The 14,934-nt window shown below is 45.0% G+C and overlaps 1 protein-coding gene across 1 annotated transcript in view; it reads right to left on the bottom strand.

The window, feature by feature from the left end:
- Nucleotides 1-13,480, bottom strand: part of megf6b (multiple EGF-like-domains 6b) — a 101,870-nt gene extending 88,390 nt beyond the window's left edge. Inside the window, exons 1-3 of the mRNA XM_076268146.1 lie at nucleotides 13,360-13,480; nucleotides 11,745-11,879; nucleotides 8,121-8,230 (exon numbers count right to left, since the gene is read on the bottom strand). Of these exons, the coding sequence (XP_076124261.1) occupies nucleotides 8,121-8,230; nucleotides 11,745-11,879; nucleotides 13,360-13,448 (334 nt within the window). The 5' untranslated portion in view covers nucleotides 13,449-13,480. The remainder of the gene's footprint in view (nucleotides 1-8,120; nucleotides 8,231-11,744; nucleotides 11,880-13,359) is intronic.
- Between the last annotated feature and the right edge of the window lie 1,454 nt (nucleotides 13,481-14,934).

Genomic DNA, 14,934 nt, shown 5'->3' with positions numbered 1-14,934 from the left:
TGCATGTGGGCGATGTCAGCCGAAGAATGCCGTGTCACCATGACCCACAACAACAGGTCCAGGCCATCCGCCCCGCTCACGGGCAGTACAACGCATCATTAGCCACAAACACACACACACACAGACACACACACAGCAGCTGACCTTTGAGCAGATGTAGCCCTGATGTGGGCCTGATGTGGCTCCAGATTCTGGCCAGCCTGACCGGAAATGGGCCAGATCCACTCCCGAGTCAGCTGCTCTCTGAACTGAACTGAACTGAACTGAACTGCGAGGACACACACAGTGAACCGACACACACCTGGACCACAGGAACAAACTGCTAATTCAAAGTTCCCTGGTGAAAAAAAACATTTTTTAACAACAACTAGCAATGCTTTCAACTTCCAACTCTTTTTTTATGGCATGAAAAAGTGTTGCAAGGCAATCGCATCACTTCCCCTAATCAGTTCATCCTCCTAGGAAGCGTGGTGACAGTGGGGAAAGTAGCAGGAATCTGCGCTCTGCTCACGATCAACACGCTGGACTGCCAACAGCAACGAGCGCTACGACAATCCCAGGAATGGGATTGGATGTCGGTTCAAAGGATCACTTTTTCCGACACCACAAAACATCCCAGTGACAGTGACATCACCCCCAGCTGCGCGTGCCTGTTGAATGTGACCTCTCTGTCTGTCCAGCGCTGTGACCAACCTCCTGACTAGCCACAGAGGGATTAAATTACATGATTTTTACCCCAGTCACGAAGGGAAAGATGATATTTCTCTCTCCATGGAATGATGACATCTTTTAAGAAATCAGATGTGAACAAGTCTTGTGAGCATTGGTTGGAGGGGGGGGGGGCAACTTCCAAACCACATGTGGACATCCTCTGAGATATCAGAACTAATTGAGAGGGGTAGAATCAGTCTTCAGTATATCTATCAGTCCTGGTTTATAGATCATCTGTGATGGGAATGTGTCAATCCCCACAGGCTTGCATTGGGATGTTTGAGTCGGAATAGGAAGTGGACATGGGGTCAGTGATTATGGGCCTGAGTTGAACTGAGTTCAGTGTCACTGAGCTGAGCGGAGTTGAATTCACACTATTCACAGATTCCTCGTGAGATCTGGATGTTAGAAGGCCTCAAATGACGCGCCCCTGAGAGCTAATAAGCCATGCCCACATCTCTCTACAAAACTCACTCACATGGAAACATAAACATGTACATGTCAGCTTCATCAAAGGTGCATTTCTGGCAAAAGGTTACTGATATTTGAGTTCAACAGCCAATCAAATGACACCCCTGCCTTCTGTGCTCCTGAAGCAATGTTTTGATTGGCTGGAACAGTGCATGGTTCTTTCTGCTCTCACACCCAGAGCATGAAAATTTGACAAGATTGTTTTCCTCTAATTTGTAGTCAATTTGTTTGCATTGTCACCTTCAATCAATTTGCTGTCGTTTACCTCATTCCTGATGCACTAAAGGGCAAACCTAATGAATAAATCAGATGATTGTCCATAGAAACATCATGACAGAGGGTTCAGTGATCTTCCACTGATCTCAGGACAGCCCTGTTTCCACCAATAGAGGTGTGAGCCACAGAGGGTCTGGCAGCTAACCAGATCCATTCCTGCCGGCCCAGGCCACTCTTTGCTCCCTCACGCCTGATAATCTGCCCTGAAATAATCTCTTCCCCCAAGAAGCGGCGCAGCGAAGCGAATGGGCTAAGACTCTCACCCCCGTCCGTCCGTGGGATCGCCTCCGCAGACGACTCCTCTCACGGGATTAACGGCTCCCATTGAAGGAGGGGCAGTGGGGTGAAGGATGGGGGGGGGGGGGGGGGGGGGGGGGGGGGTTCAACAAGGCCCTGAAAACTTGACTCTCATCAGAACATCCCATGAGAACAAAGATGATGTTAGAACCTTATAATTTAGCACTCACGGCTAAACTCAGGACATTTTACACTCCTTAACTCACAGCTAAAGCCATTCCAGAGTAAAGATTTGACCTTCCACCCTTTTCTCCATTCTCAAACTACATTCAGAGAATGTCTGACAGATCTTGCAAAATAAAACACTCGCCTCAGAAGTTTTTTTGAGCAGTATATATTTGCTTCATAGCAAAATCAGGTGTCTTATCAATATTAGGATAATTTCCAAAAAGGACTAATCCAACCAGACAACCTTCACTGTTGCTAACATGACACTCAACAGGATATCACTCAAAATTGTACTGAGCCACCATTTATGGCAGTAATAAATATTTAATGATTTTCCCACTCAAAATATTAAATTCAGTCCTTTTAAGGATTCCCTTCTGCAGTCTGCAGACACCGGGTATCCATATTATTAGTATTCGAGTCCAGTGGGAATTGAACCCTTGACCTTGAGGTGAATCCCTAGTGATTAGGGTTGGGCCCCGAAACACGCTTAAATCATTTTATTGTAAAAACAAAGTACCGGTTCAGGCACCATTTTGGCACTGGCACCGTTTTAAAAGTATTGATTTAGCACCGGTATCGGATAAAACCCAAATGATACCCAACCCTACTAGTGATGCATCAGGCCATGTGAGTTGACCTATGAGAGCCCTACAGCTAGAGTATGTGAAGCTCTCTGTAATTGGTGGGCTACAATCACGCATGCGAAAAGGGCAACACTGTATTTCAAGCTGCAAATCATGTTAAGCTCCGCAGAGGAATGTGGCAAATAAAAGGCTGCCGATGCTAAACCCAGGGTAAGACAGCTCTTCTACTAATGGTTTCTCACCACTGAAACACTGTAAGGTGCCGGCTGTGCTCTTAGGTTGCCCGTGCAGGTATAATTACACATTGAAAGAAAGTGTCTCTGTCATTTGCAATTGAAATGTTTATATTTGAGTACAGGCAACTTTCAAAGTGCTAACTGTCAGGTGAGATATGATAATGGTGAGATTCCACGGAATGGGAAAATCCCAAGAGGTGTGTGTGTGTGTGTGTGGGGGGGGGGTTGTCTTTTGGCAGTGGCCTGGATGCCAACATGGCAAGAGAAACAAATAAACGATTTGGGTGGTCACTAGCCAGGGAGGGAGTGAGGAGACGGGCAGAGACCCAAACTCATTAGATGCTCCACTACGCTCCGCTCCGCTCCACTCCGATAGCTCCACTCAGCACCACCCAGCACAGGAGGCTGATTTACATCCTCCTAAAGTTTCCACCGCAAACCACCCAGCAGCCCTACAGGGGTCAGATCACCCCGGCTCATCCTCAATGTTTGTTAGTGACGTTAAAATTAACAGCCTTGCAGTAACTCTGCAGCACTGGCATTGTGCGATGGGAGGACAGAGCTTCTGTAGGGCCACCTAAGACACACACACACACACAAACATATCAGCGGGCCGGGTCAGGCTGGCAGACCACCCAGGGATGGACTTCAGGCTCATGGCCCGGGCTGCTAGGGCTGCGCTGGCTCTACGATTTCCGCCCTGGCGATTTGCGTCCCCACAATAGCACCAGTTCTTCCATTCAGGGGTTAACAAGAGCTACAAACTGGTCAAGACATTGTCTCCACTTTTCAGAACCCCCACCCACAACTGCACACACACGCACACACGCACACACGCACACACGCACACACGCACACACGCACACACACACACACACACACACACACAACACCCCTTCCCCATTTCATAGCCATCCCATTGTTGGGATCAATCAACTCTGCTGCCTTTTTTTTCTCCGTCCCTGGGGGCATTCAGTAACCCTGGAGCTGACCAGTCATTGTGTGTCGACTGGAGAGGCCACTCGAGTGTGCTGCTAAAGTGGACGGACGTCCGGGCACACAGGGAGCGGCTAGCCAGACAAGAGCTCCTCTCCTCTCCACAACACAGAATCAGTCAGAGGAATCATCAAGTCAATTGGCTGCCCTTCACAGACACAAAGAGGATGCCTAAAATGCACTTGTTCCATCAAGCCAGGTCCATGCTTTTCCAATCAGCTCTTTCCTCTTTCTTTGTCAAACACTGGAGCAAAATGAGATCTTGACCCTATCTTGAGTTCATTGATGATGTTTTTTGGGTGCTTGTTAGTGATAAAGGACCAGGCAGCAGACATTTGTCTCTGCATATTTAACAAAACATTTCCATATATTTTGGGATAAAATAATCACACACCAAACATTTATTTTCTGCATGAGTAGGCCTACAATAACCAAATGACTGGGTGTTCCCTTGCAGACTCCAGTGATGGCTATGAACTCCAGAATCTATTGTTATTCAATAAAGGCGGAACGTTTTGTGAATTCCTGTGTTTTACACATGAGCATCATTCTTCCTTTATCTATTGTTGAGACTACGTGATGCATCTGTATAAGAAACTTTAAACATACACAACTTCACTGTGAAAATAACCAGAGGACTTACAGTGGACATTATTCACTGGAATACAGTGATGAGTATATCATTTACAAAAGGACAGAGAACTTAAACAAATGTAGAGTTTGAGTTGGCAAGTACGTACAGTAAAATGAGAGATAACAGCTGGACGAGAAAGAGAGAGAGAGGGGAACAAGGGAAGATTGAGAAAATGATAACGAGATAGTTGCTGAACAGAATGGTACAGGAAGGTAAGCCTACAAAAGAAAACTGATTTGTTGAGAGAGAAAAGGAAAGAAAGAATCAAAAAGATAGAGAAGAAAGAAAGAACTATTAGAGTGAGTTAGTGATTGAAAGAGAAGAGAAACAAGGTGAGTTCAATAGAGAGAAAGAGAAAGAGAGAGAGAGAGAGAGAAAAAGAGAGAGAGAGAGAGAGAGAGAGAGAGAACAGAGCAAGGGAAGTTGTTGCCGAGGTGATATACATGATCAAACACAAACCCGACAATGTGCAAACAACAATTCCACAATTCGCTCTCAATTCCCGGGATGAGGTCACTTTACGGAGACATTGTATCTTTATCTCCCTCCGTCGCCACCAGAGAGGGGCTCTGTTGTCTTGGATGTCACACACCCCCGCTGCCCAGATTGGCCAGTGTTGAATGAGCCGCGGTAGCGGCAACAGTGCAGATAGCGCATCTCTAAGTGAGCGCGAGCGCTGGGGGGATTCGCCCCGCGAGTCTCCTTCATCCCGGCTTTATCTCTGCTAAATGGGTCAGAGAAAAGAGTGATTAGCTCTTCCCGTTTCAAAGTGCTGCTGCGGCTTAAGTTTCACAAGATAAAAGCCACTCTTCCAAACCGCATGCGTATCCATACACACACACACACACACACACACACACACACGGACACACACACACACAAATACACAAACTGAGGAGACCAGGCAGTGTCACATAAGAAAAAAACAAAAACGTAAAGCCCTGACTCCAGGAGATTTCGGGCGATGCACGGGGAATGTGCGTCGAGGCTTTTGGTGTGTTTAGACACAAACCAGGGAGCTTAGGACTTCTGGGTAGACAGCCCTCTGCCTGCCAGTATAATTTAATAGTATAACCTTCTTCTGCAGACAAAGACGTCTTTGAGGATAACACTGGCACCGGTAATGAGAGCCTGCTGAAAAGCACAACCAGGAGAATCTCTCTCTCTCACTGTGTATCTCTCTCTCTTTCTCTCTCTCTCTCTCTCTCTCTCTCTCTGCTCTCTTTTTTCTAGCTTTCTTCTCTCCCTCTCTCCCTCTTTCAGTCTTTCAGTCTGTCTGTCTGTCTCCTTCCAATCATTTATTCTCTCCAACTCTTCCCTGTTATTGACTCTTGTCCTGCTCTTTCTCTAGACTTCCTGTCTGCTTCTCAGATGACCTGTCTGTCTGTCTGGCTCTCAAGCACATATGCCCAACGCACACACGCACACACAAACACACACACACACACACACTCCTGCACATATCCCTCTTACATCCTCCAGGCCTTCTACCCCCTGGCAGCATCTAGCTCAGGGAGCAGTACACCAGGGGTGGTCCCAGGCCCCCGGGCTCTGTTCCATCTCAGTGAGAGCACCGTGGCTCCTGGGCTGGGAAACTTAGGAAGCTCTATCCAGCGCCAAGATAAAGCACAAGGACAGTTCACAGCGGAGCGGACGAACAGAGGCATGGTCCGTCAGGGGGTACTGCCCCGCGGTATGTAAGCTATGCAAGCTGGACCCAGGCCCCATAAAATCCAATCAGGAGGATCTCAGCTGGACGCCCTCTATATGGGGATAAGCCTCGGCTTTGCCTGCCCATCCATCCGCTGGATGCCACCAATGGGTCCCTCTGTTCTCTTCGACGCAATATGCTATACAGTGACCTGGGTCAGTGGGTCTACAGAACTCCAGCATGGCCTCTGCTGGGCCATCAAAGCGTCACATGGGGGTTTTGAAGAGGGGGACACACTGAGAAGGTGATACCTCTCATTCACACATCTCGAGAAGTTACAGTCATGCGGACAAAATGTGTTTCCTGAGGATTATCCCTAAGAGAATAAAGCACACGGTCCAATGCAACGAAATAAAATAGAGTTTGGCTATTAGTATGTGGAATCACTGCAAGCTTCTAGAACTTTACTTCAAGAACCTCATCAAATAGTACTTTTCATGATGAAATAACTGCTGTGAACAAAATTAATATTGAAATGTTGATATGTACATAACAAGTTAAAGGCCCAATTCTTAATTATAATCCATTGTATGCTTAATTATAATCACTGCCTGCAGGGAAATTCTCCTCACATTCATCTAGCAGTCCATCCCCTTGAGTGGCCTCAAAAAACACCAGTGTTAAATGTATCCATGCAGCTAAGGCTGATAAATGTTCATATAACCAGTGTGTATTTCATCTGAATCACAGGCTGGCACTGCCCACAGGAGGTCAGGGTTGAGTCCAGGTTACTGTGCCGGCCTCCACTTGGCACCATCACTCGCACCAGCTCAGGGCCAACGGGCGGTGCCACTGGCCGACCGGGCCTCCTGGGCCAGAGAAGGGTACGTGGGTAAGAACACTCTGAGCCTCCATACTGCTCTTTAACCTTTGGCATGACCGCTCACGTCCATCACACACCCTAAATACTGCACAGAGGCAGACAGACCGAAGGGGGTCGGACAACAGGAGTATCAAAGAGATCAAGTTTGGCCCTAGTCTAGCCGAGGTTTAGCCACGGTCCTTGGCCAAGTCCATCCCAATCCATTTCCACTCCAGTCTCCTCTGCTATTTGAAGCATAACTGCAAACCCATCCACTCACTCAGCATTTTTACAAGCAACCCCCTCTCTTTTATGGAAAAATCGTAAAGCACATAAAGTCATGCGTGACAGCCTTCACTGAGGATTGCGGCAGTTCCTTGTAAGACATAAGCTCAGAGTGTTCAACAAGAAGCCTGTTTAAGTGCATGGGAATGCCATACCCCCCCTTCGCCATTCATCTGTCAGTCGCTCATTGTCACACACACATAAATTCCACGTCTCTGTCGTCTGTTTGGGGTACCTCCCTGAAAAAAAAAAGGTCCCATCTCCACAGCCAGGCACTTTTGGCCATCAGTCATGGTCTAGGACACTAAAACTCTAGGGACCGAATCTAAAGGAGCTGCTCTGAAGTGCTAGCTGAACTGCCGAAAACGTCATAAAGAGGCAGCATCACCTTTAATCTTTACGAGTGTTTCAGTCCACAATCCGGCAAAGAGTCTGGGGGCTCCGCCTCTGCGTTTGATCAAAACCATGTGTCTCCTGAGTCGACCCTCGACCAGTATCTGTGATCCTCATTTTTGACCTCCTCTACATAAACTGATAGATGACCTGAGCTCACTAGGTCAGTGACCGCGAGGCAGAGGAAGTACTTGACTGATAGAGTGCCATTCCTGTCCAAGAAGCTGCTTTGGACATTAACACGTGCAACATCATTTGCACTTCTTGTTGCACTTCTTGCACTGGTTGACATTCAAGTTCGACATTTAGTAAAAACACTTCTCAACAACACACACCGCCTTGGCAAGAACCTACTCCATTAAAAGTAGAAAAACCCACATCAAGAACACTGAAATGGAACTAATTTATATAAACACACTTGTCAGAATCACTCCCGCAACTTCAACAAAGAATTTCATCACCTGATAACAGTAAATGCGTGAGCGTGACTGACCACCACACACACTGGCAGGCTGGTGAGCGCTATCTGAGGAGAAGAGGGTAAGACACTTACGATAGAGGCAGCCGGCCTCGCCATTGAGCTGGGACCATCCAGGGCAGCACTTATACACTGTCTGGTAGTCCTGACGGTACACCTGTCTGTAGGCTGTGTAGTAGGCAGTTCTGTAGACAGACAGAGAACCACGGATCATTAAGTGATTAGATCCATACCAACTCATTTATTTACACATGCAAGACTAGACACAATGTGACTTAATGTCCAAACAGGCTGATATTGTGTTTGGCCTTTGCAGTGTTTGGGTATGTGTACCTACACATTTGTGCATTTACATGAAAACTCATGGACAACATATAGAAGGACATTTGAGTAGAAATACACACTTGGTTCTGTAGATAGTTAAATCAAGACAGTGGAATGTAATGACAATCCAGGCCTATTTTGTGCATCACCCTGCCATAATTATCGAAGACCCTAAACAAATCTATCATCATCTTAATTCCTCTTACTCAGGGAATTAAAGAGCTACGCTTCAGATAATGACGGCCCTGATAGGCAGACCAAGTCCCCGTCTGATGGGGAGCTTGTGGTTTTCCCTAAAGCCTGTGTGGATGTGGGTATGCCTGCGTGACAGATTAAGACAGAGAGTGAGTGACAGATTGAAAGGCATGACTAATATTTGCAGACGTGGTGGTGCATGTGTTTGAGTGTGTGTGTGGGTGTGTGTGTGTGTGTGTGTGTGTGTGTGTGTGTGTGTGTGTGTGTGTGTGTGTGTGTATGTGCATGCGAGTGTGTCTGTGTGTTTCTGTGGGCGTCAAAAGGAAAACACAAACACTGTCGTAATTAGTCTGACATCTCCACTCCTCCTTCATGTCTTTCATGTCATTTTCTTCAGAGAGAGAACAAGAGAGAGAGGGAGAGAGAGAGAGAGAGAGAGAGAGAGAGAGAGAGACTCGCTGGCGCACTCCTGAGCATCAGTGTGTATGTCCCTGTAGTTAGGCCTTTCAGGAGTCTCGCACACAGACGCCTCTCACACACGGTCATTACTCCCCAGCAGCCCACGGCTCTTTGTTTATGGGCCCTAATTGAAGCCCTGGCCTCTGTTAAAGAGAGCTGCAGCACTGCTGACTTGTACCCCCTACACACACACACACACACACACACACACACACACACACACACACACACACACACACACACACACACACACACACACACACACACACACACACACACACACACACACACACACACACACACACACACACACACACACACACACACACACACACATCTCAGACATCCCTCAGTGAGTACATGGGAGAAAGCCAGGTTAAGACAGGGGTTTAAGATAGATTCCTGGAACACTCCTCAGGGAGAGAGAGAACTAGATGGAATGACAGACGGAGAGAGAAAGAAAATGAGATGGGGAAAAGGAGAGAGGCAGGCAGAAAAAAAGAGAAACAGGTATAAAGGGGGTAGAGGGAAAGAGAAATTGTACACATTTTGACAACAAAACAGTATAAATCAATTCTTAAAAAAGTTTTAAAGAGCTAAGCTTAAATCAAATCATTATGTCTCTGATGGAGATGGCCAAGCTGAATAGGATTACTGTAAGAGTGTAGAGACAGGCTGCTCCTCTGCTCGACCGCACACTCCACCCTGTCACTGCCTCAGACAGTGAACAGGAACACCAGCTGTACATACAGATGCTATGTGCATATCAAACCTTTGAGTAAGTGTAGGCGTGCGTGCACACTGTTGTTAATGGTTAAGGTATACCTGTTGACCATATTTATATCGTATATCGTTTTATTATTATTATTATTATTATTATTATTATTACTAATAGTAGTAGTAGTAGTAGTAGTAGTAGTAGTAGTAGTAGTAGTAGTATAATTATTATTATTTGTCTGCCAAGGTTGTTTTCATATTGTCAGCTCATACTTCAACATCTCAGCCTGTGAGGTCACACTACAAGAGCCACACAGAACTAGAGAAAGAGATAGTGCTGAGAAAGAGAGAAAGGGATGAATGGGGAAAATGTATGAGAGGAAAAGTGGAAAACAGAGGAACAAGAAGAGAAGGAAAGAGGAAGGGAGAGAGGGAGGAAGAGTGTGTGTAGGAGAGAGAGGTAGAGGGAAAGGGAGAGGAAAGGAAGAGACAGTGTGTTTGAGAGAGGGGGGGATGAGAGGAAGAGAGAGTATGTTTGGGAGAGAGAGTAAAAAGAGGGAAGGAGAGTGTGTGTTGGGAAAAAGAGAGAGAGAGAATGAGAGGAGGAAGAGAGTGTATGTGGAGATAGAGTGCTATAGCAAAGAGAGCTCCAGTGTTGTCCCTTGGAGGTATGCGTGTTCTGAGGATGCCTTCCAAATTGTACCTTTCAGGCTGACGCTGAGGACACCTTACACTTAAAGGCCGGGGGGGGGGGGGTTAAGGCCCTGATTACAGAAGCGGGAAAAACAGCCCATGAACCAGAACTAACCTGACACGGGTTTAAAAAGAGCTGAGGTGAAAGGACACAGCCCATGTGTTTGAAGACGCACAGGCAAAGACACTAAGCCTAATCTGTATGGTACACACTGTTAGAGTAAGAGGGCTCCTCAGAGAATGTGTAAAGGTACAGTCTTTTTTTTTTTTTTTAACCCACCACCACCACCCCTCATTGGGGGACTTAACTTTTTGTTTTGTATTGTTTTTTTGTTTTTTTTCTACAAGCACTATTCAATAACAATTCATAACAATTCAAAAATCAAAACAAAAGACATATATTTAAATAAAAAAAAATAAAAAATACCTTACATATTTCATTTAGTTTGCCCCCACACGCACATTTACACAAGGTACAGTCTTTGATTATAATCCATTACACTTTTTGTCAAGTTTAGTTAAATTCTCCCCAAGTTACTTAAGCTGTCACTCTAGTGTGGAGTGTTATAAAAAACCTCCATAGTCCAGGCTCTGTAAATGAGAAACAAAGTGTCTTCACATCATTGACCTGTTCTACATAGTGCAGGCTTTAGAAATTCCTTAAACTCAAGTTCTGAAGGCATTCATGAGGAAGAATCAATAATTCTTTCAAAGAAGCTTTTCCGTTATTAAAGCTGACATAATGGCCACAAACACATGCGCCATTTGCTTTGGTGAAGTGGCATTGACAACATAAACATGTTATTTAGACATTCATACATGAATAATGGAGTAGAGGACACTGGTGGACCCATTATAAATTGATGCATGGATGACTAGGTCATAAATGGCATTAGAAACATATGGACGGACAGATGGGCATGCGACTGAATGGATGTGCACACATGGACAGATGCATAGACAGACAGATAGATGTCTGGCTTTGCCTTCCCATGGATCTTATTCAGTTGATCATGGTCTGGAGTGGACTGCAGATTGATAAAATGTGATGTGTATAATCAAGAATTAGACATAACTAGATCCAAACGCCCAAGGCCTGACCAAGCTTCTTGGAACAAGCACAAGGAGATGGAGGAAAGGAAAAAAACTCTCTTTAAACAGAAAAAAAAGCTAAGGGGGGGTAGTCGTTTGCTTGAGGCCGGTTGGGGGAAAGAATAAGAAAGGGAGGTAGGGTGATGTGCAAGGGGTAAAGGGAAGCAAGGCAAGAGAACTGCGATGTTAGCAGACCATCCATACATAGACACGTCATACCTTCTCTCGTATCCCATGCACCAGGACTGGCCCATACAGCCCTGCTTCCACACCTTGACCATGCGCGAGAAGGCCTGGACGCACGGCTGTCTTTGCGCCACCAGCTTTACCTCGCGCTCAGCGCACACATTCGGCCTGTCGGGGGCGACAAACATCAGGCTGACATTAGAAACAAAAAAACATTACACCTGCCTAGCCGCTGCTCCGGTACCCTGTTGTGATGGCATTATTTGTAAGACTAATGTTGTTTGTTGAGGATCTGACAGGCCTCTAGTCCTCCTGGGGTTTTGTTATCCTCCGAGGAGAATTCCTCTCCAGTATTAGCAGAATAACTAAGTAGTACCACACAAGACTCTACCTGCAGCAGGGCTTGTTGACAACATGGTAAGAGACTTACCGGTACCTGAAGGAACAGGAAAATGCTTACACACACACACACACACACACACACACACACGCACACACACACACTCTCACTCTCTCTCTCTCTCAACCAACACAGTCTCACACACAATCTCTCTGTTCCTCTCTCTCTCTCCCTCACACATCCACACACACACACACACACACACACACACACACACTCACATAAGATAATTTCTTCTGTGACTGATACTTTCTGACTCAGCCGTAAGTCACAGCACTGCACACATGACTAATCAAAGAGCCGGATCATAAGTCTGTCTCAATGGGAACTAACTGATCTTTATGGCTTCATGCCCCAAAGCGCACCAGACTCTTTTGGGCACTTTTATGGAGCCTGTGAGCATCCAGGGCCAGCTGACAGCAGATAGAGACAGCGCCTGGAGAGGTAATCAGGGGGCTGTGGCTTGGTCTAATCCAGTGACTGGAAAGCTGTTCAGCAAGAGTAGAGGCGCATTTCCATTTCACATAATGACAACTCTCAGATTACCTCAATAATGACTGAAAGTAGCTATTAGCAAATTAGAGTTAAGTGAAAACAGGTAAAAGCCAGAGATAATGGTATATTCTAAGGATACTTTTACACTTGAATTTAATATTTTTGAGGTTTTTCCCTAGCATTAAATGTCAGATCCAATGTAAATACCACAGCGGTTGGGGGCAATGTTTCCCATTCCGATCTGTCTTCAACACTTAATTGCAATTAGGTCTATTTACAGAGGACAACCTAATTAGCACCATAGAAACAAGGTTTATGGAGGGAGGATAATAATCATTCTGCCAACGTTGCTGTTATCATATTAATAGTATCTTCTTGTATGGACTTGCACTGAGTCAGGGCAAGATTGAGTTTCAACTCATATATTGTAGTGCGTCTCTACCTGTAGCGTCTAAACGAAATTACCGCTGGAGACATGCAACATAGTTTTTATAAAGTGTGGCTGTGGACTTGCATCCTCTGACTGTAGTAGTCCAGCTTAGAACTATATTTCACGCAATGTCTTTTAATCAGTGGTATTTTAGGGAAAACGTAGCCGAAATGTAGGCTAATCTTGAATGTGGAAATATCCTATATTCTGATCAATTTGTCTTAGCCCAACAGACTGGCACTAAAGAGAGCATGACTGAAACTTTCTCCCCTTAAAGTTAATTCAACTTCATTCGCTCAGACGATGTTTTGATATTTACTTACATGTATGGCATGAGGTCTCTTCCATAACGGGATGCTGCTTGTAGTCCGTTAATTAAGAAAATAAGCACTGTAATGAAAAAGATATCCATTATCACTAGCTGAGGAAAAAGAGATGCGAAGACACATCAACGGTAACGGAACCAAGCAAACAAAGTCAAATCGCGCTCAAATCATGTTGGAAAAGTCCCAAAATTTGGTGAAGTCTTTCATAAGTAGCGCTGATGTCTGACGTCTAGGGAGCAAAGAGAGAAGTGAAGACAGTTAACGAGGAGGGGAAAACTTCGTCCCCCGTCGTCCCCGTGGGAGGCAAAACCTAAATATCCGCAGGGAACAACTGCTTCTTTAGAAAGCTGGGCTTTAACAGATAGAAATTTCCCGGCATTCGTTGACACGCGCGAATCACTTGGCCATGGAGTTCTTTAATTAAGTAGCCTAGATTAACATCCAGAAGACAGATGTAACCTGAATTACTTAACACACAAATGCGTTTAGTTGCACTTTTCTTAAATGATGATACGGTGCAATTGATTTAGGATTAAATTCCGTTTTTATATGTGCCAAAATCATCTTTGTCAAGCAGGCCTAGGCCTATAGGCTATATTTTCCTTGTAGGCCTAATATTTATTTACTAAAAAGTACTTTGTATATTCTGTATCAAATTCCCTCCAACGTTTATTATTTCAACTTTGAGGCTTCGAAAGATATTTCAATTATAAACTGAGTACAGTAAAACCAGGCGGCTTTCCTTTGAGCTGTAAAAGTGCATTTATTTCTAAGGAACTGACAAATTCAGCAGACCTACACATGAATTTAATGAAACAATGTGCACATGCAGAATTCATCATGTTGTTTTTCCTTACCATACATCTTTGCTAAATGTATTTTTGACAACTATAGGCTACATGATTTTGAGTCTGACAACACCCTCTGCATTATAAAAATATCACAACTGATATAATTCATTGTTTTATCTAAATATGTTAGCAGAACAAACATGAGAGTAATGAGGAAAGGTGAAGCAATTCTGAGATTTGGGCCTAAATCATGCAAGTAGAAAAATAAGAAATGGCACCTCCACGTTACATTGACATTCAGGTCTTTCACTGGAATGGGAAAAAATGTGTATCTGAGGTCATTCAGGTTACTACGGATGTCAGGTCAAGGGGTCAAGATCAAGGGGTCATGGGCAGAACATAATAGACCCTGGAGGAATGCATCATCATCTGACCCTACCAGGCGTGCATGGTCTCAAGGGTCAATGCCAGTCCCAGTTCAGCAGAACCACCATCGTCAGCTGCACCTAAAACAACATGTCTGCATTGAGGTGAGAGTCTACTAATGCTATCCCATTCTTGATGGCACTTTGACTTTTAAATCCTCAGTAGTACAATGCACTTCAGGCTGCAACAGAATTACCAAAAAAATCTGGGTAGCGGAAAATGCTTGGTGTCATATTCTTGTAATGCCAGGACGGTCCAGGACCAGTAGGCCTACTTACTAATTTTATAGAACTGGGATGTGGCATGTATTATAAATACCAAACATAATAAAAGTCGCTGCACATCCTTTCTACTT

This window comes from Alosa pseudoharengus, unplaced genomic scaffold (assembly GCF_046254945.1).
Source record: "Alosa pseudoharengus isolate Yale_2024_CS ecotype anadromous, Long Island Sound unplaced genomic scaffold, YU_APseudo_1.1 YU_APseudo_1.1_scf_5, whole genome shotgun sequence".
Taxonomy (NCBI): domain Eukaryota; kingdom Metazoa; phylum Chordata; class Actinopteri; order Clupeiformes; family Clupeidae; genus Alosa; species Alosa pseudoharengus.
This window is presented reverse-complemented; position numbering and strand designations above follow the sequence as displayed.